Source organism: Myotis nattereri (genome assembly GCF_964212035.1).
Source record: "Myotis nattereri genome assembly, chromosome: 1".
Lineage (NCBI taxonomy): Eukaryota > Metazoa > Chordata > Mammalia > Chiroptera > Vespertilionidae > Myotis > Myotis nattereri.
In genome coordinates, this window is record NC_138075.1 from 113,268,996 (window position 1) to 113,295,980 (window position 26,985).

At 42.4% G+C, this 26,985-nt stretch overlaps 1 protein-coding gene across 1 annotated transcript in view; it reads left to right on the forward strand.

Annotated features, from left to right (window-relative positions):
* The window catches only part of MYO9A (myosin IXA), a 424,596-nt gene that overhangs the window by 131,771 nt on the left and 265,840 nt on the right, over positions 1 to 26,985 (forward strand). Inside the window, exon 8 of the mRNA XM_081084933.1 lies at positions 1,573 to 1,699. Coding sequence (XP_080941059.1) covers positions 1,573 to 1,699 — 127 coding nt within the window. The remainder of the gene's footprint in view (positions 1 to 1,572; positions 1,700 to 26,985) is intronic.

Below are 26,985 nucleotides of genomic sequence, written 5' to 3' on the forward strand. Positions count from 1 at the left end.
TGTCTCTGGGTCTCTTTTGTTCATCAGTTTAATTTGTTCATTAGATTCCACATATAAGTGAGATCATGTAATACATATAGGAAAGGCTTTCTTAAATACTAGAGGTCCGGTGCACAGATTTTTGCACTTGTGGGGTTTCTCAGCCTGGCTTGCGCCGTCTTGCAATTCAGGACCCCTCGGGGGATGTCAGACTGCCAGTTTTAGCCTGATCCCTGTAGGCCAGGCCAAGAGACCCCACCGGGCCTCTAGTATGCATAAAAGATCTTTGGTTAATCTCTTCTCACCCTCCCTTCTCCCCCCTTCCCTCAGATTCATCAGTGTGTTCCATGTTTCCATCCCTGTGCATTGAACGTTTGCCCCCCTGGTGGCTAGTGCATGTCATAGCTACTGATTGAAAGGTCGAACAGTCGCTTAACCTTTTATATATATAGACTAGGGGCCTAGTGCATGAAGTCGTGCACCTTGAAAGGAACTGTGGGCCGGGAGGCTATGGTAGGCACAGGGGCGGGTCTCGGCACACCCTCTGTGCCCCCGCCCATCCCCTTCTGCCGTAGCCCCTGGTTCCTTATCAGCCAGCAGCTCCGCCCCCACTGTTGCTGCCCCCACATGCTGATGGCGCCAGCCCCGCTCGCACCTGCTGAAGGCGCGGAGCAATTGTGGCTAGCGCCAGCAGCGGGTGCAAGTGGTAGCTGCTGTCCCAATCTCCTCTCAGGAGCAGGAGGAGGTGGAGAAGCCCTGAGGGGCGATTGGGGCTGGTAGCCACTGCTCATACCCACTGATGGTGCTGAGTGATCGGGCCTGGCACCGGGCGCTAGCAGTGGGTACCAGCGGTGGCTCCAATGCCAGCAGCAGGTGCAGGTGAGGCCAGCGCCAGCAGCAGGTGCAAGCACCCAGCGGGACTGCGACACGCGGAAGCAAAGAATTTTCAGTAACCACCAGAGGCTTGCACCGATGACAGTGACCGGTGCCCCACCTTGGTCTGGCACTCCTGCTTACCTGCTCCACCATCCAACCGCAACCGATGCCCACTATGTTTCATGCACGCCCTCTGGTGGTCAATGCACGTTATAGCGACCGGTTCGGTTGTTCTGCCATTCAGTCTATTTGCATATTAGCCTTTTATTACATAGGATAACTACTAACTGAAAAAAATCACCTAGGATACGTGGTTAAAAATACAGATTCCAAGGCATGAAACATTCTTATTCAGCAGATCTTAAATAGACAGTGTAGGAAAAGGGCATTCCAGTCAGGATGAAAAGCATTTAGGAACGAATGGACTTTTGAAACACTACAGCAGATTCAGATAATAGCAAGATGTCCCCTTCAGACAACTTTTCTGACAAGTGGTAGGTACAATACTGAAGTTAAGGTTTTTTAAAGCACTTTGCACAGTGACTAAAGTAGTAAACACTCAATAAATTTTATAGTTCTAATTACTCCCATATTTCTTATTTTCTGAAGACTACGTCATATTTGTACTAGTTAATTTGCTTGATTATGATTTTTGGGATGAAATAAGCTTAGAGAATACACAGAAAGAAGTTGTAATTTGTAATTTTATTTTTGCAGGATTTTCTCTCTTCTATCAGCAATACTACATTTGGGTAATATCTGTTACAAAAAGAAGACATACCGGGATGACTCCATAGATATCTGTAATCCTGAAGTTCTTCCTGTTGTCTCAGAATTATTAGAAGTGAGTGATTATATTTTCAGTTGTCATTTCAAATACTGGGTAACTTGTCAGTTTTTATTTTGTGGAAGTTTTGTAGGGGTAAATAGGTTAGTGCTTTTTTATTAATAGTGTTTGCCCAAAAGATGGAAATTTTGCTATTGTGTGTGCCACAATGTTTGGAAAATTTGGGTTTTCTACCCTGCCTCCTCTCCTTAGATACCCATAATCCCTCAATTTGCTGTATAGGATGAATATTGCACTCAAGATGGCATAATATTCTAGGCATTTACTACTTTTTCTTCTATATTTCAGATTTCTTCTCATGTTAAGACTTTGTTTAGATTGTTTTATTTGAAGATGGGGTACCTGGATGGATGGGGAGAAAAGGATACTAACTTTTCTTTCTTCATAGTTATATAGAAACCTACAATGCTTCTTTCCATAACAAGGTCTTTATTACCTTACTAGAGGCCTGGTGCACGAAATTTGTACACGGGGTTGGGCCCTTCAGCCCAGCCTGCACCCTCTCCAATCCGGGACCCCTCGGGGGATGTCCTACTACCTCTTGCAATCTGGGACTGCTGGCTCCTAACCGCTCGCCTGCCTGCCTGATTGCCCCCTAACCCCTCTGCCTGCCTGATCGCGCCTAACCACCTCTGCCTGCCTGCCTGATTGCCCCTAACTGCTCCCCTACTGGCCTGATCGCCCCTAACTGCTCCCCTGCTGGCCTGATCGCCCCTAAACACCTCTTCCTCACCCCGCACTCGGGACCCAGAATTCCCTCCTCCAGCCAGTTGCAGGCACCCAGGACTTGGGCTTCCTTCCCTCTGGTTGACTGCAGGCACACAGGACCTGGGCCGGCTTTGCCTGGGCCATCCACAGCCGCAGGGGACCGTGGATAGGCGGCTTTGCCTGGCCACAGCCGCACGTGCCTGGGACCATGGGATGTGCGGCTTGTCCCTCTCCCAGGCTGCAGCCTGGCTGGTCCCCATTACTCTTTTGCGAACTCATTTGTGCCTGGCTGGTCCTCATTCCTCTCTCCCCAGTGTTGAGTGTCTGAGCCATTATTGTGTGACGTCGTGAGGGTGTGATGCCCATTTGCATATTAGCTCTTTATTATATAGGATTATATAGGATTCTTTCTGTAGTGATGATTTTTCATGCTTCCCAGCTAACTTCTCATCTTGCCAGATTCATTTTGAAAGGGATATCATTTTTCATAGGCTCTCTCCTATGACAGAGTAAGGAAATATATGTATGTATACTAACCTAAGTATATTCATATATCTACAAATATTTTTGTATATATATATATATATATATATACACATATATATATATATATATGGTTTGCTAAAGTTTCTAACTAATCCATTATCACATGTATCAGTCTAGCCTTCTCCTCTTACTTATATGTAAACTCCCACTCTAACATTGAGGAACCTGTCTCTCATCATCTTCCATTCATTAATTATTCAATTCTAGTATATAACAGTATTAGAATTGTTAACCCATACTTCTGTGGGAAATAACTTTGTCAACTAGAGTAGAGTGCTATAGAGTGTAGTTCTTTTTGCCTTTAGTTTTATAGACTTCCTTCATTTTCAGAATTAGTTTTCTTCCCACCCACTTTCTTGAACATTGTGGTTGTTTCATATATTTGTCATATAGTCAGATTCTCTTGTCATGGTCTTAATTCTTTTCTAGATCCCCTGGTGCCTTAAATAATTTTCTAAAACTTTGTATAGATTAAGATTCAGTCTTTGTGCTGTATGGGTTCCGACAAAGGCATAATGTCATGTATCCTCTGTTAAACAGTATCATACAAAATAGTTTCCCTGCCCTAAAAACCTCCTTCACCTAATCAACCCCTTCCCCACTGATGCCTGGCAACCACTCACCTTTTTACTGACTGTAGATTTGCCCTTTCTAGAATGTAGCATAATTGGAATCATACAGCACGTAGCCTTTTCAGACTGACTTGTTTCACTTAGCAATATGCATTTAAGACTCATCCATGCTTCTTGTCTCAATAGCTCATTTCTCTATATTGCTGGGTAATATTCCATTATAGCTATATCATGGTATAGCTATATCATAGTTTATTTATCCATTTACCTCTTAAAGGATATCTTGGTTGTTTACAGCTTTTTTGTTTTGCAATTATGAATAGCTTGCTTTTTTCTATTAAAATATTGCTCATCTTTAAAATCTTGATTCATGTGTCAGCTCATGAAGTTTAACCTTATTAAATGGTCTGATTCCATCAGTTTCTACTTAACATAGTTTATTTTTAGTTTTATAGCAGGAAGTTAATTGTTAACTAGTTTATGCCCATTATAAGGTGGCAGTGTTCTCTGAGAGCAATGGATGCCTCTTTCTTGTTTATCTGACCTTAAAATGTTTATTATTTTGTACATGCCTGGGTGTTGCTTATTAACTTCAATGGAATGAGTTAGCCTGGCAGAAGGGGCAGGAGAAGGGAGAAGTACCTTAATTCGGAACTAGATTCACTCAGTGGAAATTCTACCAGGATGTTGAGTGTGGTATCTAAAGGTTGTAATTTTGAAGGTCATGAGGGTCAGAGAAAATTTCAGTCAGGCATTTTAAGTAATAGTTTAGTCAAACATTTGGAATTGTAATACAGGGATTGTGGCTGGTGATCAACAAGTAGCAAGGTTTTTGGTTCTAGTGCAGTATTCTTTGGTGAGAGACTGGTAAGCACTTCAAAGCAGTACTCAGATATTGGTAAAAAAAAAAAAAAAAAAAGGAGAAATAAAATCCTGAGAATGGTTACCAGTGTCAAAGTTAGGCCAACAGCAAATGTGATTTAATAGCAAATCTCACTTTATAACATAAGCTTTTAAAAGTCTTTCTTGTTATATATAGTTTGGATTGGTTCTAGGAATAGAGATTGGGTAATAAGCAGAAAGAAGATATCTTCAAAGATGAGGAGCTAGAGAAGATATGACAGCACCTACCCTGGTATCCTGTCTATAGTTAGCATAGTGATTAATCACAAAAACAATATATAATTATATATGTGGTTTCTGATGGTCTTAGGCGACCCCTGTGAAAGGGTCGTTCGACCCCCAAAGGGGTCACGACCCACAGATTGAGTACCGCTGCTCTAGCCAAAGGGCAAATAAAGGGATAACCTAGCAAGACAGAAAACATTTAAATAATAACCACTCAATTCCAGCCAAACACCATAGGAAAAAAACTATGCTCCTGCACCCAAACTATGCCAGCCAAAGTCAAGTAGGGAGCCCAGACTGCCACCCTACTTGTCTGTAAGAAGGATTGGGGTGCAATGTTAGAGGAGGCCTAGTGGAGAGGCAGGACTTTTACCATAGCTCAGTGGTAACAAGGTCACCTACTTCAGTATCAGTGGAGACTGCCAGAACTCCCCACCCCATCCAGTGGTAATGAGGAGCTCCCTCTCACATGCCAATGAAGGCTGAGTGGAGAACCTGGACTTCTGCCTCCACTTTGCAGTAACAAGGGAGTTCCTCCCACCCCTTTTTGGCTGGAGGGGTATCAAAAAAGCCAGATAAGCCATCAATAATTATTCTAAATGTAAATGGTCTGAATTCACCAGTAAAGAGGCACAGAGTAGCAGCGTGGGTCAAAAAACAAAACCCAACCATATGCTGCCTAAAAGAGACGCATCTAAACAGCAAAGACAAAGGCAGATTCAAAGTAAAAGGGTGGGAAATTATTCTCCAAGCAAATAACATTCACAGAAAAGCAGGTTTAGCCATACTTATATCTGACAAAATAGATCTCAAGATAACAAGTGACAAAGATGGACATTTTATAATGATAAAGGGAACACTACATCAAGAAAACATAACATTTCTTTTAAAAAAATATATATATTTTATTGATTTTTTTACAGAGAGGAAGGGAGAGGGATAGAGAGTTAGAAACATTGATGAGAGAGAAACATCGATCAGCCGCCTCCTGCACACTCCCCACTGGGAATGTGCCCGCAACCAAGGTACATGCCCTTGACCGGACTCGAACCTGGGACCCTTGAGTCCTCAGGCCGACACTCTATCCATTGAGCCAAACCAGTTAGGGCAAACATAACATTTCTTAATATATACGCACCCAACCAGGGAGCACTGGAATATATTAAACAGCTACTCACAGAACTAAAAGGAGAAACAGATCAAAATACAATTATAGTTGGCGACCTTAATACTCCTTTGACAGCTCTAGACAGATTAACTAAACAGAAAATCAATAAAGAAATATCAGCCTTAAATGAAGCATTAGATCAAACTAATATAATTGATATTTACAGAACCTTTTGTCCCAGATCATCAGAGAATGCATACTTCTCTAACACACATGGAACTTTCTGAAGTATAGACCATATATTGGGTCACAGAACTTGCATCAACAAATTAAAACAGATTGAAATTATACCACGCATATTTTCTGACCACGATGCCTTGAAATTAGAAATTAAATGCAAAAGGAAGTAAAACCCCCCGCAAATATTTAGAGATCAAACAACATACTACTAAAAAATGGCTGGGTCAAAGAAGAGATAAAAAATGAGATCAAAAGATATATAGTGACAAATGAGAATGATAACACAACATATCAAAAGCTCTGGGATGCAGCAAAAGCAGGAATAAGAGGGAAGTTTATATCATTACAGGACTGTTAGGGGGCAGGCCGAGCTGAGGGACATCTCCCCCATTCCCCCCCCCCCCCCCCCACTCCAGTGCATGCACCAGGCCTCTAGTAAATTCAATAAAAAGAAAACAAAAAAGAAAACACAACATTAAAAAAATATCCCTCCCAGAAGGAATTAAAATAAGGTCCAGTCTTGGCTCGGCTGTTTGCAGTACTGTCAAGTACACAGAAAGGTGGCAAGTTCAATTCCCTGTTGGGGGCAAGTTCAATTCCCAGTTGGGGCTCATGCGGGAGACAATTCATCCTCCCTCCTTCCCTTCCTGCCTCTAAAATCAATGAAAGACATAATCTCGGGTGAGGATTAAAAATTAAAAATAAATAAATAAAATAGGATCGGAGTCTCATAACATAATACAGATGTATCCAGGTTTTAATGAAATATCACTCATCATACCAAGAAGGAAGATCTCAAACTAAATTAAAAAGAAGACAAGAGATGACAATGACAACACTGAAATGATAAAGATGTGAGAACTATCTAACAGATATTAAAACAGCCATGATAAAGTGCTTTAATGAGAAATAAACATGTTTGAAAAAATGAAAAATTAGCCTCAATAAAGAAATCCTCCTATATAATAAAAGGCTAATATGCAAATCAGCCGAACGGCAGACCAACCGGTCATTATGACACACACTGACCACCAGGTGGCAGACACTGAATGCAGGAGCTGCCCCCTGGTGGTCAGTCCACTCCCACAGGGGGAGCACCACTCAGCCAGAAGGTGGGCTTCATGGCAGGCAAGTGCAGTGTCAGTGATGGGAGCCTCTCTCCTTTCTTCCCTGATAGCGCCAAGGCCTGAGGGGGAGGTCCTAAGGACACCCATCTCAAGTCAGCCACCAACCTGTTTTGTGGGATTCCCATCAATCCATCTCTCTACTCATTTTTCTTTCCATCAATAGGTGGAAACCCACCAGGTGCCAGACCCCCCCCTCCCTCCCTCCCTCCTTCTCTCCCTCCCTCCCTCCCTCCCTCCCTCCATCCCTCCCTCCCTCCCTCCCTCCCCCGTGTGTGTGTGTGTGTGTGTGTGTGTGTGTGTGTGTGTGTGTGTTGGGGTTTCCCCTCAAGAATGGGTGTCCTCATAGTCATTTCAGTGGGAAGGTGTAAGAGACTTATCTGTGACATTTGCTGCAGTCATCAGCTAGGACTCTGCTTGCTCTAGACAAAGCATGTGAGCAGCCTACACCCAGTGGACTGGAGGCCAAGGGAAGGGGAGAACCCCAGGCAGCGGTTCCTTTGTTTCTGCAGAAGCAGAAACAGCCTTCTGGACAAGTAGATGATCCTTCTGTGACATTTTGGTTCTCAGGAATCCAGATACGTATCCCAAGTATTTTTGGCAAGAAATCGCCAAAGTTTTCTTGTCCCCTTTTTTTCTCTTTTCTCTTCCTTTTCCTCCCCTCTCACTCTTCTGTGTTTCCTTCCCCCATTTCCTCCTCCTGCTTTTCCCTCTCCTCTTCCTCTCTTTCTCTTCCCATTCCAGGCTCCTTTTAATTCTATCACTTCTCCACCCAGTTTCCTGTCTTCCTTCTTTCTCATGTTTTTTGTATGTTTGTTTGTTCTTTTTTTTAATGTATATTTTTTATTGATCTCAGACAGGAATGAAGAGGGAGCTAGAGTTATAAACATCAATGATGAGAGAAAATACATTGATGGGCTGCCTTCTGCATGCCCCCTACTGGGAGTCAAGCCTGCAACCTGGGTGTATGCCCTGACTGGGAATCAAACTGTGACCTCCTGGTTCATAGGTAGATGCTCAACCACTGAGCCACACTGACCCAGCTTCCTTCTTTTTCAACTTCTTCTTTCATCATTCTCTGCGCTTACCTACCTGCTCCCCTTCTCTCTTCTCTCTACCTCTTTCTTTTTCTACTCATATTCATTCTTCTCTCTCTCTCTCTCTCTCTCCTGCCACAGGCTGAAAGAGGCAAAGGCCATTTTATTACCCACTCAAAGCAGAGCCCACATTTCTCATCAAAGATGAAGGAAAAGTTGCTAAGAGCTGCTGGCCCTTCACCCTTCATTTTACCTGACACAAAGCCAAACAGTCAATATGAGTGAACAGATATCTGTTTTCAAGTACAATTATCTAAGATAGTTAAATTTCAGTCATACTTTAATTCAGGTCACTTAAATTGATCAGATAATTACATAGCCAAATACTACTAAGCAGATGCTTCGGTAGTAGAAAGAGGAGAAAGCAGAATAAACTTAGCTAATGAAAGATCTAGCTAGTGGGGAAGTTTTGAGAGCTTTCAGGCAGGATGCAGGGGAGAGCAGGGATACTGAGTGTAAAGACAGGGAAAAGTTCTTTTTTTTTTAACATGGCCTTCCACAATTTATGAAAAGCACCTGGTGATTAACCCCATGATTATTAGCTCCTCTGATTCAAACAGGCTCTTTGTTCAAACTGAAAGATAAGATAAGCTACTCTCAAGACTACATTCCTGCATCTTCCTCCTCCCTGCTGTTTTCAGAATTCAGGGATATGTAATTCATTCCACGGAGTCTCTAGTTAATAGAAAGTTTTCTTCCCCCCTCCCCTTCAAACAAACTTCTTTTGAACTCTTCATAACTTTTTCTCTAAGCATGTTTTACAGGCTTGGAAAATAGTACTGATAAAACACCTCCCTAGGACATCTGCTGGATCTTCTCCTGAAGAAAAAAAAACACTATAACTTTTCAAGACAAAACCCCCCTGGTGTCTGCTCAACTTTAGCCCAAAATCCTCCTCCCTTCCCTGTCACCTAGCAAAAGCAGCCATTATTCTTTAAAAGGGAAAGCCAGCCTTTCTTTCTTACCCTGTATTGATTAGCAATACTTGGCCCTTTCCTCTCTTGGAAAGTAAAATCAACTTCCTCTCTGAATCTTGTCTTTTAGTTGTAAATTCTTTCACATCTCGAGTCATCAGCCAAACTCTAACACAGAGAGTTGAAAGAAATGTGGGAGATTGATAAAGACAAACTTAGACTCCCTTATAATTTTGTCAAAAACCATGAAGTCATCAGATGTTTTTGAATGGTTTGAAACCTGTAACCACCATTTTGTCTTATTCATACCCATCTTCCCATGTATCATCCACCCATCAAAAGTTACAGGTACAGATGATGTGTCATAGAATTGTACACCTGATACTTATATAATTTTATTAACCAACTAGAGCAGGAGTTGGCAAACTTTTTGACTCGAGGGCCACAATGGGTTCTTAAACTGGACCAGAGGGCCGGAACAAAAGCATGGATGGAGTGTTTGTGTGAACTAATATAAATTCATAGTAAACATCATTACATAAAAGGGTACGGTCTTTTTTTTCAATAGTTTTATTCATTTCAAACGGGCCGGATCCAGCCCACGGGCCGTAGTTTGCCCACGGCTGAGCTAGAGGCCCGGTACACAAAATTTGTGCACTGAGAGGGAGGACTCTCAGCCCAACCTGCACCCTCTTGCAGTCTAGGACTCCTCAGGGCATGTCCACCTGCCAGCAGTCAGACATCCCTCTTGCAGTCCTGGGCTCTCGCAGTCCAGGACCCCTCACTCCTTACTGCCCGTCTGCAGCGAAGGCAGGAGAGGCTCCCGCCATCACCGTTGCACTTGCCAGCTGTAAGCCTGGCTTTTGGCTGAGCAGCGCTTCCCCTGTGGGAGTGCACTGACCACCAGGGGGCAGCTCCTGCATAGAGCATCTGCTCCCCTGGTGGACAGTGCGCATCATAGCAACCAGTTGTTCTGCCGGTCGTTCCACCATTTGGTCGATTTGCGTATTAGGATTTTATTATATAGGATATCACCCAATACATTAAAAAGAAAATTTTTTTTTATTGATTTCAGAGAGGAAGGGAGAGGGAAAAAGAAACAGAGACAGCAATAAAGAGAGAGAATCATTGATTGGCTGCCTCCTGCATGCCCCACACTGGGGATCAAGCCCACAATCTGGTCATGTGCCCTGACTGGGAATTGAACCATGACCTCCTGGTTCATAGGTCAATGCTCAACCACTGAGCCATGCCGGCTCGGCCTAAATAAATTTAATTTAAAATAAAAACAAAAGATTTATGGAATGTTAACAAGTAGTTCACTGGCTAGCAGGGAATAAACGCAGTAAGAGTAAAGGATAAAGTACAGGTTTGAGGAGTTCTAATAGCACATGAAAGGCGCAGCACACCTATTGCAGTCTAAGGACATCAGAGAAACTTGCTGACCAAATTTCCCAACACCATTTATTAAATAATATTCTCAAATATTAATTGAGTATAATGGCTTGGGTCAATTTCTGGGTTCTTTATTCTGTTCCATTGGTCTATATGTCTGTTCTTGTGCCAGTACAAGCAGTTTTGAGAACTGTGGCTTGGTAATATAGCTTGATGTCAGGTATTGTGATCCCTCCAACATTGTTCTTCTTTCTCAGGATAGCTGTGGCTATTCATGGTCTTTTTTTATTCCAGATGAATTTTTGAAGCATTTGTTCTAGATCTTTGAAATATGCCTTTGATATTTTAATAGGTATTGCATTGAATCTATAGATTGCTTTAGGTAGTATGGACATTTGAATGATGTTGATTCTACCAATCCATGGACATGGTATGTTCTTCCGTTTGTTTTTGTCTTTCTCTATCTCTTTTTTCAATGTCCTGTAGTTTTCCGAGTACAGGTCTTTTACGTCCTTAGTTAAGTTTATTCCTAAGTATCTTAATTTTTTTGGTGCAATGGTAAATGGGATTGTTTTTTTCAATTCTCTTCCTGTGAGTTCATTATTGGTGTTTAAAAAGGCCATAGATTTCTGGGTGTTCATTTTGTATCCTGCTACATTGCCAAATTCATTTATTAGGTCTAGTATTTTTTTGATGGAGTCTTTGGGGTGTTCTATGTATAGTATCATGTCATTGGCAAATAAGGACAGTTTTACTTCCTTTCCAATTTGGTTGCCTTTTATTTCTTCTTGTCTGATCGCTACGGCTAGTACTTCTAGTACTATGTCGAACAGGAGTGGTGAAAGTGGACATCCTTGTCTTGTTCCTGTTCTTAGTGGAAATGGGTTTAGTTTTTGCCAATTGAGTATGATTTTGGCTCTCGCTTTGTCATATATGGCTTTTATTATGTTGAGGTATGATCCCTCTATTCCCATTTTGCTGAGAGTTTTTATCATGAACGGGTGTTGGATTTTGTCAAATGCTTTTTCTGCATCAACTGATATGATTATGTGATTTTTATCTCTCAGTTTGTTTATGTGATATATAACATTTATTGATTTGTGGATAGTGCACCATCCTTGCATCCCAGGAATAAATCCCACTTGGTCATGATGTATGATGTTTCTAATGTATTTCTAAGTCCGATTTGGTAGAATTTTGTTGAGGATTTTAGCACCTATGTTCATCAAGGATATAGGCCTGTAGTTCTCTTTTTTTGTGGTGTCTTTATCTGGTTTTGGGATTAGGGTAATGCTCGTTTCATAGAAAGAGCTTAGAAGTGTACCTTCATCCTGAATTTTTTGGAATAGTCTGAGGAGGATACGTTTTAGTTCTTCTTTGAATGCTTGGTAGAACTCCCCTTTAAAGTCATCTGGACCAGGGCTTTTGTTTCCTGGAAGATTTTAAATATATATATATATTATATTGATGTTTTACAGAGAGGAAGGGAGAGGGATAGAGAGTTAGAAACATCGATGAGAGAGAAACATTGATTCAGCTGCCTCCTGCACGCCCCCAACTGGTGATGTGCCCGCAACCAAAGTACATGCTCTTGACTGGAATCGAACCTGGGACCCTTCAGTCTGCAGGCCGATGCTCCATCCACTAAGCCAAACCGGTTAGGGCTTCCTGGAAGGTTTTTGATCGCTGTTTCAATTTCTTCGGTAGTTATCGGCCTATTCAGGTTTTTTTATTCTTCTTGGTTGAGTTTTGGGAGCCTATATTTTTCTAAGAATATGTCCATTTCAACTAGGTTGTCCATTTCGTTGGAATAGAATTGATCATAGTATTTTTTCATAATCATTTGTATTTCTGTGGGATCGTTTGTTACTTCACTTCTTTCATTTCTGATTTTGTTTATTTGGGTCCTCTCTCTTTTGATTCTTGGTGAGCCTGGCTAGAGACTCATCAATCTTGTTTATCGTTTCAAAGAACCAGTTCTTGGTTTTGTTGACCTTTTTAATAGTATTTTTGGCCTCTATGTTGTTTATGTCCACTCTGATCTTTATCATTTCCTTCCTTCCTTCTTACTCTGAGCTTTTCTTGTTGCTCTCTTTCTAACTCTGATTTGTACGGTTAGATAATTTATTACCATTTTTTCTTGGTTTTTTTTTTTAGGTAGGCCTGTAGAGCTATGAACTTCACTCTCAAGACTGCTTTCACTGTGTCCCATAAATATTGGATTGTTGTGTTTTCATTATTGTTTTTTGCCATGCTGCTTTTTATTTTTTCTTTGATCTCTCTGGTAACTCAATCATTATTTAATAGCATGCTATTTATCCTCCAGGTGTTTGATTTTTTTGATTGTTTGTATTGTAGTTAATTTCTAGTTTACCATTTTGATCTGAGAAGATGCTAATATGATTTCTATCTTCTTGAATTTGCAGAGACTTTGCCTGTGTCCCCATATATGGTCTATCTTTGAAAATGACCCAGGTGCACTTGAGAAGAATGTATATTCTGTGGCTTTGGGGTGCAATGTTCTGAAGATGTCAATTAATTCCATCTGATGTAGTGTGTCATTTGGGATTGATATTTCTTTTCTGATTTTTTTGTTTAAAGGATTTGTCCCGTGTTGTTAGTGGAGTTTTAAAGTCCCCTACTATGACTGTATTGCTGTAAATCTCTCCCTTGTTATTCTCCAGAAGTTTTTTGTATGTATTTGGGTGCTCCTATATTGGGTGCGTATATGGTTACCAGAGTTATTTCTTCTTGTTGGATTGCTCCCTTTAGTATTATGAAGTGGTCTTCCTTATCTCGTTTTATGTCCTTCACTTTGAGATCTATTTTGTCAGATATATATATATATTGCTACCCAGCTCTTTTTTTCATTTCCATTCCCCTGAAAAACCATTTACATCTCTTCACCGTCAGTCTGTGCGAGTCCTTTGTTCTGAGATTGGTTTCCTGTAGACAGCAGATATATGGGTCATGTTTTCTTATCCACTCAGCTACTCTACGTTTTTTGATTGGGGCATTTAATCCATTTACATTTAAAGTTATTATTGATAGGTACTTGTTTGTTGCCATTTTAATTCTTTATACCTGTGTTCCTTCTTTGCTTCCTATTTCTTCTTTTTACAGCAGATCCTTTAGCATTTCTTGCATTGCTGGTTTGGTGGTGATAAACTCCCTTAGTCCTTTTTTGTCTGTGAAACTCCTGATTTCACCCTCAATTTTGATTGATAGCCTTGCTGGGTACAGTATTCTTGGATTCAGACCCTTACTTTGCATGACTTCGTATATTTATTTCATTTCATTCCCTTCTGGCCTGATGGATTTCTGTTGAGGAATCAGTCGCTAGTCTGATGGGGGATCATTTGTTGGTAACTTTCTGTCTTTCTCTGGCTGCTTTTAAGATCCTTACTTTGTTGTTGGTGTTTGCCAGTTTAATTATAATGTACCTTGGTGTTGGTCTTTTGGGGTTTATTTTGTTTGGGATTCTGTGAGCTTCTTGGACTTGTGTGAGTTTTCCCCCCTTTATATCAGGGAAATTTTCTGTCATCATTTCTTCATACAGGTTTTCTGTTCGTCGCTCAGTTTCCTCTCCTTCTGGCACCCTCATTACGCAGATTTTTTATTTTTTTATTTTTTTTATGTTGTCCCAAAGTTCCCTTAGGCTCTCCTCCTGTTTTTTAAGTTTTTTTTCTAGATCCTGCTCTGCTTGGGTATTTTTTCCTACATTGCCTTCTAGTTCACTGATGTGGTCCTCCACTTTTTCTAATCTACTGTTGATGGTTTTTATTGAGTTACTTATTGCAGTGATGTCATTTTTCTTTCTTTTTTTTTTTTAAATTTATTGCTTAAAGTATTACAAAGGGTATTACATATGTGTCCATTTTATCCCCCCGCCCTAGACAGTCCCCTAGCCTCCCCTATCCCCCAATGTCTTATGTCCACTGGTTATGCTTATATGCATGCATACAAGTCCTTTAGTTGATCTCTTACCCCCCTACCTCCTGCCCCCCAACCCTCCCTGGCCTTCCCGCTGCAGTTTGACAATCTGTTTGAGGCAGCTCTGCCTCTGTATCTATTATTGTTCAAAAGTTTATAATGGTCTCTATTATCCATGAATGAGTGAGATCATGTGGTATTTTTCCTTCATTGACTGGCTTATTTCACTTAGCATAATGCTCTCCAGTTCCATCCATGACGTTGCAAATGGTAAGAGTTCCTTCCTTTTTAGAGCAGCATAGTATTCCATCGTGTAGATGTACCACAGTTTTCTAATCCATTCATCTACTGATGGGCACTTAGGCTGTTTCCAGATCTTAGCTATGGTGAATTGTGCTGCTATGAACATAGGGGTGCATATATCCTTTCTGATTGGTGTTTCTGGTTTCTTGGGATATATTCCTAGAAGTGGGATCACAGGGTCAAATGGGAGTTCCATTTGAAGTTTTTTGAGGAAACTCCATACTGTCTTCCATAGTGGCTGCACCAGTCTGCATTCCCACCAGCAGTGCACAAGTGTTCCTTTTTCTCCACATCCTCTCCAGCACTTGTCGTTTGTTGATTTGTTGATGATAGCCAGTCTGACAGGTGTGAGATGGTACCTCATTGTTGTTTTGATTTGCATGTCTCGGATGATTAGTGACTTTGAGCATGTTTTCATATGTCTCTTGGCTTTCTGAATGTCCTCTTTTGAAAGGTGTCTATTTAGGTCCTTTGCCCATTTTTTGATTGGATTGTTTATCTTCCTTTTGTTGAGTTGTATGAGTTCCCTATAAATTTTGGAGATTAGGCCCTTATCAGATATGACATTGGCAAATATGTTTTCCCACACAGTGGGTTTTCTCGTTGTTTTGTTGATGGTTTCTTTTGCTGTGCAGAAGCTTTTTTATTTTGATGTAGTCCCATTTGTTCATTTTCTCTTTAGTTTCAAGTGCCCTAGGAGCTGTATCAGTGAAGAAATTGCTTCGGCATATGTCTGAGATTTTGTTGCCTTTGAATTCTTCTAGAATTTTTATGGTTTCCTGTCGTACATTTAAGTCCTTTATCCATTTTGAGTTTATTTTTGTGTATGGTGTAAGTTGGTGGTCTAGTTTCATTTTCTTGCATTTATCTGTCCAATTTTCCCAACACCATTTATTGAAGAGACTATCTTGGCTCCATTGTATGTTCTTGCCTCCTTTGTCAAATATTAATTGAGCATATTGGTTCGGGCCGATTTCTGGGCTCTCTATTCTATTCCATTGATCTATATGCCTATTCTTGTGCCAGTACCAGGCAGTTTGAGAACAGTGGCTTTGTAATACAACTTGATATCTGGTATTGAGATCCCACCTACTTTGGTCTTTTTCAGGATTGCTGTAGCTATCCGGGGTCTTTTTTTATTCCAGATAAATTTTTGGAGAGTTCGTTCTAGATCTCTGAAGTATGCCATTGGTATTTTAATGGGAAGTGCGTTGAATTTATAGATTGCTTTGGGTAGTATGGACATTTTAATGATGTTGATTCTACCAATTCAAGAACATGGTATGTTCTTCCATCTGTTTATGTCTTCCTCTATATCTTTTTTCAACGTCCTGTAGTTTTCTGAGTAGAGGTCTTTTACCTCTTTAGTTACGTTTATTCCTAGGTAGCTTAATTTTTTTGGTTCCGATGGTAAACGGGATTGTTTTTATAATCTCTCTTTCTGAAAGTTCACTATTGGTGTATAGAAAAGCCTCAGATTTCTTGGGGTTAATTTTGTATCCTGCTACATTGCCAAATTCATGTATTAAGTCTAGTAGCTTTTTGATGGAGTCTCTAGGGTTTTGTATGTATAATATCATGTCATCTGCAAATAAGGACAGTTTTACTTCCTCTTTTCCATTTTGGATGACTTCTATTTCTTCTTCTTGCCGAATTGCAATGGCTAACACTTCCAGTACTATGTTGAACAGGAGTGGTGAGAGGGGGCATCCCTGTCTTGTTCCTGTTCTTAGGGGAAATGGTGTTAGTTTTTGTCCATTGAGTATGATGTTGGCTGTGGGCCTGTCATATATGGCTTTTATTATGTTGAGGTATGATCCTTCTACTCCCACCTTGCTGAGAGCTTTTATCAAAAATGGGTGTTGAATTTTGTCAAATGCTTTTTCTGCATCAATTGATATGACCATGTGGTTTTTTTCTTTCAATTTGTTTATGTGATGTATCACGTTTATTGATTTGCGGATATTGTACCATCCTTGCATCCCTGGGATAAATCCTACTTAGTCATGGTGTATGATCTTTCTGATGTACTGCTGGATCCGATTTGCTAAGATTTTGTTGAGGATTTTGGCATCTATGTTCATGAGGGATATTGGCCTGTAATTCTCTTTCATTGTGTTGTCTTTACCTGGTTTTGGTATGAGGGTGATGCTGGCTTCATAGAATGAGCTTGGAAGTGTTCCTTCCTCTTGAATTTTTTGTAGTAGTCTGAGGAGGATAGGTTTTAGTTCTTCCTTGAATGTTTGGTAAAACTCCCCTGTGAAGCCGTCTGGTCCTGGGCTTTTGTTTGCTGGGAGCTTTTTGATGACTGCTTCAATTTCTTCCATAGTTATTGGCCTGTTGAGATTTTTATATTCTTCCTGATTGAGTTTTGGAATGTTGTATTTTTCTAGGAATTTGTCCATTTCCTCCAGGTGATCTAGTTTGTTGGAGTAGAGCTGTCCATAGTATTTTTTAACAATCATTTGTATTTCTGTGGGATCTGTTGTTATTTCGCCTCTATCATTTCTGATTTTGTTTATTTGGGTCCTCTCTCTTTGCTTCTTGGTGAGTCTGGCTAGAGGTTTGTCAATCTTGTTTATCCTTTCAAAGAACCAGCTCTTGGTTTCATTGATTTTCTGTATTGTTTTTTTGGTCTCTATGTCATTTATTTCTGCTCTAATCTTTATTATCTCCTTCCTTCTGCTCACTCTGGGGTTTTCTTGTTGCTCTCTTTCTAATTCTTTGAGTTGTAGAGTTAGCTGATTTACTACCATTTTTTCTTGTTTTTTGAGATAGGCCTGTAGAGCTATAAACTTCCCTCTCAGGACTGCTTTCATTGTGTCCCATAGGTTTTGGAATGTTGTGTCTTCATTGTCATTCGTTTCCAGGATGTTTCGAATTTCTTCTTTGATTTCATTGGTAACCCAATCAATATTTAATAGCATGCTATTCAGCTTCCAAGTGTTTGAGTATTTTGGGTTGTTTTTATTGTAGTTTATTTCTAATATTATGCCATCATGGTCTGCGAAGATGCTTTTTATGATTTCAATCTTCTTGAATTTGTGGATACTTTGCTTGTGACCCAATATATGGTCTATTTTTGAATATGTCTTACGAGCATTTGAGTAGAATATATATTTCCTGGCTTTGGGGTGAAGTGTTCTGAAGATGTCTATTAAGTCCATCTGATCTAGTGAGTCATTTAGGATTGCTGTATCTTTGCTGATTGTTTGTCTAGAGGGCTTATCCAGTGTTGTCAGTGGTATATTAAAGTCCCCTACTATGATTGTATTGTTGTCGATCTCTCCTTTGATATCTTCCAGGAGTTTTTTTTATGAATTTGGGTGCTCCTTTATTGGGTGCATATATGTTTACCAGAGTTATATCTTCTTGTTGTATTGATCCCTTTAGTATTATGAAGTGGCCTTCCTTATCTCTTGTTATGGCCTTCACTTTGAGGTCTATTTTGTCCGATATAAGTATTGCTACCCCAGCTTTCTTTTCCTTTCCATTTGCCTGAAAGATATTTTTCCATCCTTTCACTTTCAGTCTGTGTGAGTCCCTTCTAATGAGGTGGTTTTCTTGTAGACAGCAGATGTATGGGTCATGTTTTTTTATCCATTCAGCCACTCGATGTCTTTTGTTTGGAGCATTTAGTCCATTTACGTTTAAAGTTATTATTGAAAGGTACTTGTTTGTAGCCATTTCTGTTTTTGTGTGGCTGTTTTCTTTCTGAGCTTTTTATTTCTTATTTTTATACCAGTCCCTTTAGCATTCCTTGCATTGCTGGCTTGGTGGTGGTAAACTCCCTTAGCCTTTTTTTGTCTGTGAAGCTTCTTATTTCCCCTTCAAGTTTGAATGATAACCTTGCTGGATAGAGTATTCTTGGATTCAGTCCTTTGCTTTGCATCACTTTGTAAATTTCTGTCCATTCTTTTCTGGCCTGATGTGTTTCTGTTGAGAAATCATTTGACAATCTAATGGGAGATCCCTTGTATGTAACTTTCCGTCTCTCTCTCGCAGCCTGTAAGATTCTCTCTTTGTCCTGAACGTTTGCCATGGTAATTATGATGTGTCTTGGTGTGGGTCTTTTCGGGTTCACCTTGTTTGGGACTCTCTGGGCTTGTGTGACTTTTTTCTTCTCCACCTCAGGGAAGTTTTCTGATATTATTTCTTCTAATAGGTTTTCTAATCCTTGTTCATCCTTCTGTTGTTCTGGTACCCCTATTATTCGTATGTTGTTTCGTTTCATGTTGTCCCAAAGCTCCCTTAGGCTCTCCTCCTGTCTTTTAATTTTTTTCTCCAATTGCAGTTCAGTTTGGGTGTGTTTTGCTTCCTTGTCTTCGAATTCACTAATTCGGTCCTCCGCTTCTCCTAGTCTACTGTTGATACTTTCAATGGAGTTTTTCATTGCAGCTATATCACTCTTCATTTCTTCTTGGGTCTTACTTAAGTTGTTGATTTTTTCATCTGTTTCTTCTAGCTTCTTGCAGAGGTTGTCTATTTTTTCCTTTATCCTGTTTATGCACTCTAGGATCCTTATTCTGAATTCTTTTTCTGTCATGTTGCATGCCTCTGTATTACTTAGCTGCTTTTCTGGAGAGTCCTCCTTCTCTTTCCTTTGGGGGTTTCTTTGTCTACCCATGTTTGATCTCACTGACATATCTAGATGTTGAGTCATTCAGTGGTTGCTCCCTTGGTGGCAGTGACTCCTTGGTCTGTGGTTGCTCTTCGGGCGGTTGCGGTAGCACCTGCTCTTCAGTTGGCAGCAGCTCCTCTGGTGGGTGCTGTTCACAGCTGTGGTGGCTCTTCTGGCTGGTGGGGCGAGGTTTCACGTACAGCTGCTGTTCCTCAGCAGAGGGTGTTGGTGCTCAGGAGGTTGCTGTTGCTTGGATCTGCTTTCCAGGGGAGTTCTGCTCTTCCCGGCTGCAAACCGTCTCACCAGCTGAGCAATTTCGCCAATTCGGGGTGGATGTTACTAGTTTCAGCTGCTCACTCCATTTGCTCCAGGACACGACCTGGGACGCATCTGCCTATACCGCCGCCATCTTGCTCTTGGGGCTTCTTCCCTTCTCAGAGCTCCTCACTGTGCTAGGCAGGCGAATAGACAGTACTCAACAGATGTCTACTGAAATTGTTTACAACTTTGAACAGCAAAAGATTTTTCTGTGGCGTATTTTATCACTGACGTTATCCAGAATTGCTGGCACGTGGCAACCTTATCTGAGGGCCTGCTGTAGATGGTGTCTGATAAGACCTTTCCAGATGCCAGGGAGCTGAGGACTCTGAGTAGCCACCAACACGGGATCCATATCCTCTGATACCGAATTTTTGGACTGGAACCCGGATTCTTTGTCCACCGGAATCGAAGAATGAGTCCACAGACAGAAAGTAGTATAGCAAAGATGGAGACTTATTGAAGAACAAGTACAGACTCCCACGTAGGGTGGGGGAAAGGGTCCCCTCATTTTTCATTTCTTCTTCTTTCTTCTTCATTTATTCTTGGTTCTTACACATATTGTTGAATTTGTCTTTCAACCTTTTCAGCGACCTTATGACCATTGTTCTGAATTCTTTCTCTGACATATTGCTTGCCTCCATTTCGTTTACTTCCTTTTTTGGTGATGTCTCCTTTTCTTTCATGTGCAGTTTCTTTGTCTCCCCATGGTATCTCCTGTCGAGGTGTCTGGTTATGTAGCTCTCTCTCTCCTGCATTGACTGAAAGGCACAAAATAGAACACAACAAGGCGCAGCGCACAAGGCACTGAACAAAACGGTATTCACGATACTAATAATCCAATATAAAGGTGACCACCAGAGAAAAGAGAATTAAGGGATAAAAAATAAGAAAAAAAAATAAAGTGCAAAAATCATATTGAGAAAAGTAAAAAATGTAAGAGAGAAAAGAAATAGAATAAGAAGAAGGGGGAAAATACTATTTATATGGGGAGAAAACTCCAATAGAACAACAACTAATCCAAAAAAATACAAATAATTAATACCAATATATGAATGCAAACTACAAATAACAACTAATAACTAGCAAGGAGAGGAAAAACAGAAGAAAAAAAAGAGAAACAATCACACAAAGATACAAAAAAACCAATCTAATCAACAATCAAACTAGAAACAACAATAAGAGAAAGGAAGGCAAAACAAAACAAAACAAAACAGAAAACATAAGTAAAAAAACAAAAAAAAAGGATAGAGAAAATAATTTGGATAGTGAAGATACAGAAGAGAAAAGTGTGTATGGACTTGGATCAGGCAATTGGAAGTTGGATATATAAGTAGGATGAATTGGTAATGCGGTAAAAAGAAGGAATAGGGAAAATCTAAAGCAGGAAGAGGGTAAGAGAAACAGGACAACAAAAGGGTAAAAGTGAGGAAGAGAGAGTTGATATAAAAGTAAAGTTGAGATAGAATAAAATAATGCTAAAGGATAAATGAAAAAAGGATGTAGAACACTAATCCAAAAATGAGATAAAATAAAGAGAAAATAAAATGAAACTTTAAACAAAGGTAAAATAATCCTCTATAATAGAGGTAATTCACAAATTGACTGTCACACCCTCGCACAAGATGGCTGCCCCCATGGGGTCTCAAGATGGCTGCGCCCACTTTATTACAAGATGGTCACCACAAGATGGCCAGCAGGGGAGGGCAGTTGTGGCTGATCTGGGCAGCAGGGGAGGGCATTTGGGCGCGGCCAGGCCTTCAGGGGAAGGCAGGTAGGGGCAACCAGACTGGCAGGGGAGGGCAGTTAGGATGGACCATGCTGTCAGGGGAGGGCAGTTGTGGGTGATTGGGCCAGCAGGGGAGGGCATTTTGGGGCGACCTGGCCTGCATTGGAAGGCAGGTAGGGGCAACCAGACTGGCAGGGGAGGGCAGTTAGGGTGGACCGGGCTGTCAGGGGAAGGCAGTTGGGGGTGATCGGGCCGGCAGGGGAGCAGTTAGGCATCGATCAGGCTGGCAGGGGAGCGGTTATGGGGCGATCAAGCAAAAGATGTTAGGGGCAGGCAGGCAGGCAGGCAGTCAGGCGAGCTGTTGGGAGCCAGGAGTTCCGGATTGCTAGAGGGATGTCCGACTGCCGGTTTAGGCCTGTGGGATTGGGCCTAAACTGGCAGTCGGATATTCCCTGAAGGCTCCCAGTTTGGAGAGGGTGCAGGCTCAGCTGAGGGACACCCCCACACTCCCAGTTCACGAATTTCGTGCACCTGGCCTCTAGTAGTAGTAACAGTACTGATTAAACATAAAAAATATAATAATTGAAAAGGTAAAATCAAGTGAGAAAAAAAAATTAGTTTCTTAAGTAAAAGATAAGGAATAAAAATGTGCAGTAGTGAAGGTCATTCAATTCCTCTATTGTTCTGTTTGGCATGCCTGGCCTGTTTCTTGTCAGGGAGTCAGGACAGTATTGACTGTCCCTGCGTTCCACAGGTCCTCATTGTTGTAAGCCAGAATCCTGTTTTCAAGCAGGCAGTATTTCTTTGTTTCTCAGCCTGCCTGTGGTTGTATTTACACAAGAGTCAATTTGTGATTCAACCCCTGTGTGGCAGTGTTTCTGTATTGACATCCGGGGCTATAAATCCTCTCTACCCAGTATTTAGAATTTGTTTTCCCTGCTGCACTTAATACTGGTTTGGGGGTATGGACTGCCCCAGAGCTGGTTTTCTGATCATTTCTCCCCACATTCCACAAAAACAACTTCCCCCTGCAGTCTCTGAGAGTGTTTTTAATTGGGTGATCCTATGTACTGGGCTTAGTAATCAAAAGCAAGGATTTAAAGAGAAAAAAGATCCAGAGTAAGTGCATGAACTTGCGACTTTTTTGCCCCTTCACTGCGTGCAACTCTGCTCACTTCTCTGTGCATGTCTTTTTCCCCTGGCACAGTGCAGCCGATTTACTGGTAAAGCTTCATGCTGCCTTTTTGTGCCCAGTCCAGCTGTGCATTGATTTCTAAAGTTCTCTTCTGTCAGCAGCCCTGTGGACCCCTTTCCACATTCGCAGACTACGCTGGCCCCAGTGGTTATGGATTTTGTGGGGCACAGACTTCCTCCAAACCCCTAGATCCCACTGCGTGCGTTTCTCGCTTCAGCCTGAATCGCAGACCTCACCTTTCTCTGAGCAAAATCTGACCTTTCCTTGAGAAGGTGCAGAGCTCGTTCGAGTCCGTGTATTCGCGTTTGTGGGTTCGCAGGTGGACCCTGGGTGTTGTGGTTGTAGGGTCCTGGGAGGTATCCAATTCTTCCCGATTGAAGGTAATCCTAGGCTACCGAACACAGCCACTCTCCACTTCAAGATGCCGTGGTCTCTGCGGCAGAGCCGGTCACTCCGGGAGAGATTTCAGCTGCGGTGGAGGCTGCCTCGTCAGGGGAGCCAGTCTGGTAGTCCGCAGCAGTCCCTTGGAATATACCTGTCCCTCACTTACAAATAGACACTCCCTGTACGTCCACACACTCCCCTTTTGTTCTCTCACTCACACACTGTCTTGCAGCCAGCTTTCCCATTGGCAGCCATCTTTGATCCCAAAGATATTTTTGAGCCAGTAGTAGTAACAGTACTGATTAAACATAAAACCAATCTAATCAACAATCAAACTAACAACAACATATATATATATATATATATATATATATATATATATATATATATACTATAGGCCCGTGCACAAAAATTTGTGCATTCGGGGGGCGGGGGAGGGGGGGTCCCTCAGCCCGGCCTGTGCCCTCTCGCAGTCTGGGACCCCTCGGGAGATAACAACCTGCTGGCTTAGGCCTGCTCCCGGGTGGCAGAGGGCAGGCCCAATCCCTAGGTGCAGCCCCTGGTCGGGCTCAGAGCAGGGCCGATTGGGGAGTTGGGCACCGCCCCCTGTCATGCACAGAGCAGGGCGGATAGGGAGGTTGCGATGCCACCCTCAGTCACACTCAGGGTAGGGCCGATTGGGGGGTTGGGGCACCGCCCCCTGTCACACGCAAGGCAGGGTTGATGGGGAGGTTGTGGTGCCACCCCGTCACGCATAGAGCAGGGCCCATTAGGGGAGTTGGGCTCCATACCCTGTCACGCACAGAGCAGGGTTGATCAGGGGGTTGGGGAGCTCCGCCCTGTCACGCACAGAGCAGGGCCCATCAGGGCGTTGGGGAGCTCCCCCCTGTCACTCACAGAGTAGGGCCGATAGGGGAGTTGGGGGACCGCCCCTGTCACACACAGAGCAGGGCGGATTAGGGGGTTGGGGCGCCGCCCTCTATCACCCACAGAGCAGGGCCGATCAAGGGGTTGGGGCACCGCCACTCTCACACTCAGGGCAGGCCCGATGGGGAGGTTATGGCTCTACCCCGTCACACACAGAGAAGGGCCCGTAGGGGGGGGGGTGTTGGGGCGCCTCACCCTGTCACACACAGAGCTTCAGGGCGATCAGGGGGTTGGGGAGCTCCCCTGTATCAGGCACAGAGCAGGGCTGATCAGGGGGTTGGGGCGCCTTCCCCTGTCACGAACAGAGCAGGGCGGATAGGGAGGTTGTGGCTCCACCCCCTGTCACACACAGAGCCGCAGGGTGATCAGGGGGTTTGGGCGCTGCCCCCTGTCACGCTGATCCCGGTGCCGGGAGGCCTCTCGGGTCCGCTGATCCGGGTGCTGGGAGGCATATTACCCTTTTACTATATAGGATAGAGGCCTGGTGCATGGGTGGGGGCCGGCTGGTTTGCCCTGAAGGGTGTCCTGGATCAGGGTGGGGGTCCCCACTGGGGTGCCTGGCCAGCCTGGATGAGGGGGATAATGACTGTTTGCAGCTTGTCACACACCCTTCAGGGTGGGGGTCCCCACTGGGGTGCCTGGCCAGCCTGGGTGAGGGGCTGAGGGCTGTTTTCAGGCTGGCGGGTGACTGAAGCTCCCAACTGCTCCTTTTTTCCTTTTTCTTTTTTTTATTCTGGGCCAGCTTTAGCTCTGGCTCCAGCTCTGAGGCCTCTGCTGCTGAAAGCAGGTATCTGGTTTATTTGGGTTCTATAATCGAAACACTGTTTCAACTCCAGCTCTGAGATCCTGGCGGGCTGAAAGCAGGTTTCTGGGGTTTTGTTTAGCTTCTATATTTGTAACAATGTTCAAACTGCAAGCTCAGAGGCCGGCAAGGCAGGCGGGGAACGTTGATTTCCTCTGTCACTGAATCAAGCAAGCCTCATGTTAGCTTCAAGCTGTCTGGCTGCCGGCTGCCATCTTGCCTGGCAGTTAATTTGCATATCGCCCTGATTAGCCAATGGGAAGGGTAGTGGAGGTATGGCTAATTACCATGTCTCTCTTTTATTTCATAGGATTGTTTCTAATCTGTTTTGTCTTTCTTTCTCTCTGTCCTATTTTATATATATATAAAACTAAGAGCATTTGAAAAATTATAGAAGTATATAATGAATTCAGTAATATTTTCTTTAGGATGCTTATCAGATAGAAGCAAGATTAGTTTTGTTTATGTGCTTGTGCATAGTGTATAGATGTGTGTACAACTGTTGTCAGGTTTTAGTGCCAGCATTAAGCCAACTTCTTAAGTTGAGTTAGGTTGTTCTTCATTCTTTTATGGATTCTTCTGCAATTAAAAGAAGAAGTTGGATCTAGAGGGTATTATACTATGTGATATAAGTTAGAGAAAGAAAAGTACCATATGATTTTACTTATATGTGAATCTAAAGAACAATAAAACAAACAAACAAAAGAAGAACAGACTCATAGATGCAGGGAACAGAGTGATGGCTGTCAGAGGGGAGGTTGTAAGAAGTACAGATTGGAAGTTATAAAATAGTAATAGGGAATGTAAAGTACAGTATAGTGGATATAGTCAATAATATTGTAAAAACCATATATGGTGATGGTTGAGTATTGGAAATATCAAAGTGTATGATTTTCCAACCACTATGCTATACACCCGAATCTGATGTGCAGTGATATTGGGTATAAACTATAATTGAAAAAATTAAAAAATTTAGCAGAGATTATTATATTCCGTAAAAATTTGAGAGATAGCCCTGTGATCAACTATATTTGATGTCCTTTCAGTTTATTTTGGGTTAACTAATTATTTAGGATTTTTAAATTTTGCATGAGTTAATGTTGATAATTTATGTTTTTCTAGGAATTCATGTGTTGATTAAATGTTTAAAATTTATTATGTTTGTGTTCTTTGTAAATATGCTAATTTTTAAAAGTTTTTTTGTATGGTGTTAGCTTTCTGTATATTATTTCCAAACTAGAGCAGTGGTTCTCAACCTTCCTAATGCCGCGACCCTTTAATACAGTTCTTCATGTTGTGGTGACCCCCAATTTCATTGTTACAAATTGAACATAATTAAAGCATAGTGATTAATCACAAAAACAATATGTAATTATATACGTGTTTTCTGATGGTCTTAGATGATCCCTGTTAAAGGGTAGTTCGACCCCCAAAGGGGTCGCGACCCACAGGTTGAGAACCGGTGAACTAGAGACCTGGTGCACAAAATTAGTGCACGGGGTTGTGTGTGCGTCTCAGCCCAGCCTGCACCCTCTCCAATCTAGGATACCTCGAGGGATGTCTGACTGTAACGGGCAGTTGGAAATCCCTCTCACAATCCAGGACTGCTGGCTCCCAACCGCTCTCCTGCCTTCCTGTCTGATTGCCCCTAACTGCTCCTGCCTGCTAGCCTGATCTACGCCTAACTGCTCCCCTGCCAGCCAGATTGCCTCTAACTGCCCTCCTCTGCCAGCCTGGTCACCCCTAACTACCTTCCCCTGCTGGCCCAGTCACCCCTAACTTCCCTTCCTTGCCAGCCCGGTTGCCCCTAACTGCCCTCCCCTGATTGCCTGATTGCCCCCAACTGCCCTTCCCTGCCGGCCCGATTGCCCCTAACTGCCCACCCCTGCTGGCCTGTTCGCCCCTAACTGTCCTCCCCTTCAGGTCTGGTCGCCCCCAACAGGCCTGATTGCCCCCAACTGCCCTCCCCTGCCAGCCATCTTGTGTCCACATGGGGGCAGTCATCTTTGACCACATGGGGTGGCCATCTTGTTTGTTGGAGTAATGGTCAGTTTGCATATTACTCTCTTATTAGCTAGAATAAGGGGCCTTTTAGCCTTGGCTGTCGTTTCTCAGTGGTTAGAGCGCTGGCCCATGCACCTAAGGGTTGTAGGTTCGAGCCCCTGCACTGGTTGGGGCATGTGTGGGAAGCAACCAGTCAATGTGTCTCTCTCACACGGGTGTTTCTCTCTCTTCCCTC